The sequence below is a fragment of the Buceros rhinoceros genome, unplaced genomic scaffold (assembly GCF_000710305.1).
Source record: "Buceros rhinoceros silvestris isolate BGI_N320 unplaced genomic scaffold, ASM71030v1 scaffold41288, whole genome shotgun sequence".
NCBI lineage: Eukaryota > Metazoa > Chordata > Aves > Bucerotiformes > Bucerotidae > Buceros > Buceros rhinoceros.
The window spans coordinates 2,868-5,758 of NW_010428147.1; the positions used below are offsets into that span (position 1 = coordinate 2,868).

The window sequence follows — 2,891 nt, forward strand, 5'->3', positions numbered from 1 at the left end:
CAACTCGGTCGCTGCGTTTCTGTCAATAATTTCCTAGCGAGAGGCCTCTGGCAGAGTCACCGTGCCGCTGCGGGCACCTTCCGCCCTACCATGCACACAGAGTCTGAGCCGTGTTTAACCGGGGTGGTTCTGGGCGCAGATCAGGCTCTGGACGTGCAGGTCGTTCCGATTGCCCAGGACAGGAGTTCAGGAAGGAGAAGGGTCCTGATCGGGGGTCTTTAGGCTCTGTGGCAGTCCTGCACCGCTCAAAAGTGGCGTCTTTTGCGTTGTGAAGCTCTTGTCCTCCCCTCAGAGCACTTTGTGACTCCTGTGTCCCCTCCTCGGGGCACGGCGCATTGCCCTGCTCTGCCCTGCTGCATATGTGCCCTTCACTGTCCTGTTCTAGCTGGAGGAGCACCGTAACTCCCAGAAGCAGATGAAGATCCTGCAGAAGAAGCAGACGCAGCTGGTGCAGGAGAAGGACCACCTGCAGAGCGAGCACAGCAAGGCCATCCTGGCCCGCAGCAAGCTGGAGAGCCTGTGCCGCGAGCTCCAGAGGCACAACCGCACCCTCAAGGCGAGTGTCCGCTGGGTGCCGCTGCAGGAGCCGCTTCATCCCCAGCGCTCGGGTCGCTTGTGGGGAACCGTTTTGGCAGGCACCTTTCCGGGTGACTGCCCACAGTCCATCCAGAGCCGTGACTTTGCTCTTGAGCCGTCGTCACCCACAGCCCTGAGCGTTATTTTGGGTTATAGCCACAGGGCAGGGTCCAGAGTCCCTTCCTGGCCCATCCAAGCCATGGTGGGAGGCCGGGCAGGTTCAGAGCATCGCAGCTCGGGCTGACCTGTCCCTGCTGTCTCTGCCCTCCTGCAGGAGGAGGGTGTCCAGCGTGCACGGGAGGAAGAGGAGAAGCGGAAGGAGGTGACATCCCACTTCCAGGTGACACTGAACGACATCCAGCTGCAGATGGAGCAGCACAACGAGCGGAACTCCAAGCTGCGCCAGGAGAACATGGAGCTGGCGGAGCGGCTCAAGAAGCTCATTGAGCAGTATGAGCTGCGTGAGGCGATGGGTCGGGGTGGGAGACCCGGCATGGGGCGGCTCTGGTGCATCCGTGCTGCCCCATGGAGTATGAGCTGCGTGAGGAGGTTGGTCGGGGTGGGAGACCCGGCATGGGGCGGCTCTGGTGCATCCGTGCTGCCCCATGGAGCATCTTCCTGCTGCTGCTGGAGGGGAGAAGGGGCCTCTGGGTCCTGGGGTCGCTGCCTGGGTGTGTTGGTGACCGGTGGCGGTGCTCTTGGCAGCACATCGATAAGGTGTTCAAGCACAAGGACCTGCAGCAGCAGCTGGTGGACGCCAAGCTCCAGCAGGCCCAGGAGATGCTGAAGGAGGCAGAGGAGAGGCACCAGCGGGAGAAGGACTTCGTGAGTCTTGGAGCAATGCTCTAGCGGTCACGAGCACTTCGCTTTCTGCCCTGTCCCTGGTGCTGCTGCTGGATCTGCCAACGCAGAGCCCGAGCTGGGTCAGGCTGTCCCAGGCCTCCTGCTTGCTCCCCCAGCGGCTTTGGCAGCGAGGCTGGACCCTGCTCTGCTCTCCATGTTCCTCCCAGCCCGCTCCTGTCCCCAGGCCAAGCGCCAGCTGTGCAGGGGCATGCTGAGAACCCCACCGGCAGCAGCCCGGTAACTGCTTGTGCTCTTCCCCAGCTGCTGAAGGAAGCGGTGGAATCACAGAGGATGTGTGAGCTGATGAAGCAGCAGGAGACCCACCTCAAGCAGCAGGTGAGTTAGCTGGGCTGTGTGCTCAGCCTGGTCGTTTGTCTGGGTGTTCCCAGGAAGAATTTTTCCACATTGCCAGTACCTGATGCTGGCAGAGGGGCGCCGTGCTGCTGGTGCGTCTGTCCTAGAGCCCGGTCACGAGATAACTGGCTCAGCTCCTGGCTGCCCTCACCTCTTTCCCGGGGTGGGGCTGTCAGGAGGTGCCGTGGGGAGCTGTGACCCGTCTCTCCCCACAGCTCGCTCTCTACACGGAGAAGTTTGAAGAATTCCAGAACACCCTTTCCAAAAGCAGTGAAGTGTTCACGACATTTAAACAGGAGATGGAGAAGGTGGGTGACACTTCTGCTGCCCCGCAGAGCCTCGTGGGCCAGACCCGTGGCCTGGCTGTCTCTCCTCGGTGCCTCTGCAGCTCTGTGGTTCTGTTTAGTTTTGCTGGTATCAGAACCAGCCGCGAGCTGGCTGTCCCGGAGGCTTGGCACTGTCCTGGCACGGTGGTTCTGTGTCCCACCTGGGTCAGAACGCTGCCCCGTCTCCCGGTCTGTCCTTACCTGGTGGGCGTCTCCTGTTGGTGAAGCTGGCAGCAGAACCTTGCTGTCCGCACTGGGATCATGGGTGCCTGTCTGAGGACGTGTGAGATATCACTGCCTGGAACGCTCTGCCTGTGGCTTATTTGTTCCCTTTTTTGTCACGGTGATTCTGTAGATGACAAAGAAAATCAAGAAGCTGGAGAAAGAGACCACCATGTACCGCTCGCGCTGGGAGAGCAGCAACAAGGCGCTCCTGGAAATGGCTGAAGAGGTGAGGAGGCTCTGGGTGTCCTGGGCCAGAGCTGAGGGACAGCGGGAGGTTGTGTTTGCCCCATCAGCTCGATTTCCATCCCTGCACGTGGTGGCAGGAGCCTTCTGTGACGGAGCAGGTGCCATGGGTAATCAGTGCCGAGGTGCAGAGTCAGTCTCGGCGGCTCCTGGCCTCTGCGGGGGCAAAGGAAGGAGGAAGTCCTGACAGTGACATCGAGTCCTTTGAATGCCAAATGTTTGCTTGACCACAGATCCTTTCCCCTTGACCTTCCGCCTGAGGTTTCATCCTTTCCTGCCTCTCTGTCCCTGGCGGGGCAGGGTCTGAAACGCTTTTCTATCTGC

General features: G+C 60.7%; 1 protein-coding gene across 1 annotated transcript in view; it reads left to right on the plus strand.

The window, feature by feature from the left end:
* TXLNA (taxilin alpha) overlaps positions 1–2,891 on the plus strand; it is a gene marked incomplete at its 3' end in the record, with an annotated part of 5,603 nt that overhangs the window by 2,382 nt on the left and 330 nt on the right. The window contains exons 4-9 of the mRNA XM_010142168.1: positions 386–556; positions 851–1,043; positions 1,280–1,401; positions 1,681–1,755; positions 1,989–2,081; positions 2,455–2,560. Of these exons, the coding sequence (XP_010140470.1) occupies positions 386–556; positions 851–1,043; positions 1,280–1,401; positions 1,681–1,755; positions 1,989–2,081; positions 2,455–2,560 (760 nt within the window). The remainder of the gene's footprint in view (positions 1–385; positions 557–850; positions 1,044–1,279; positions 1,402–1,680; positions 1,756–1,988; positions 2,082–2,454; positions 2,561–2,891) is intronic.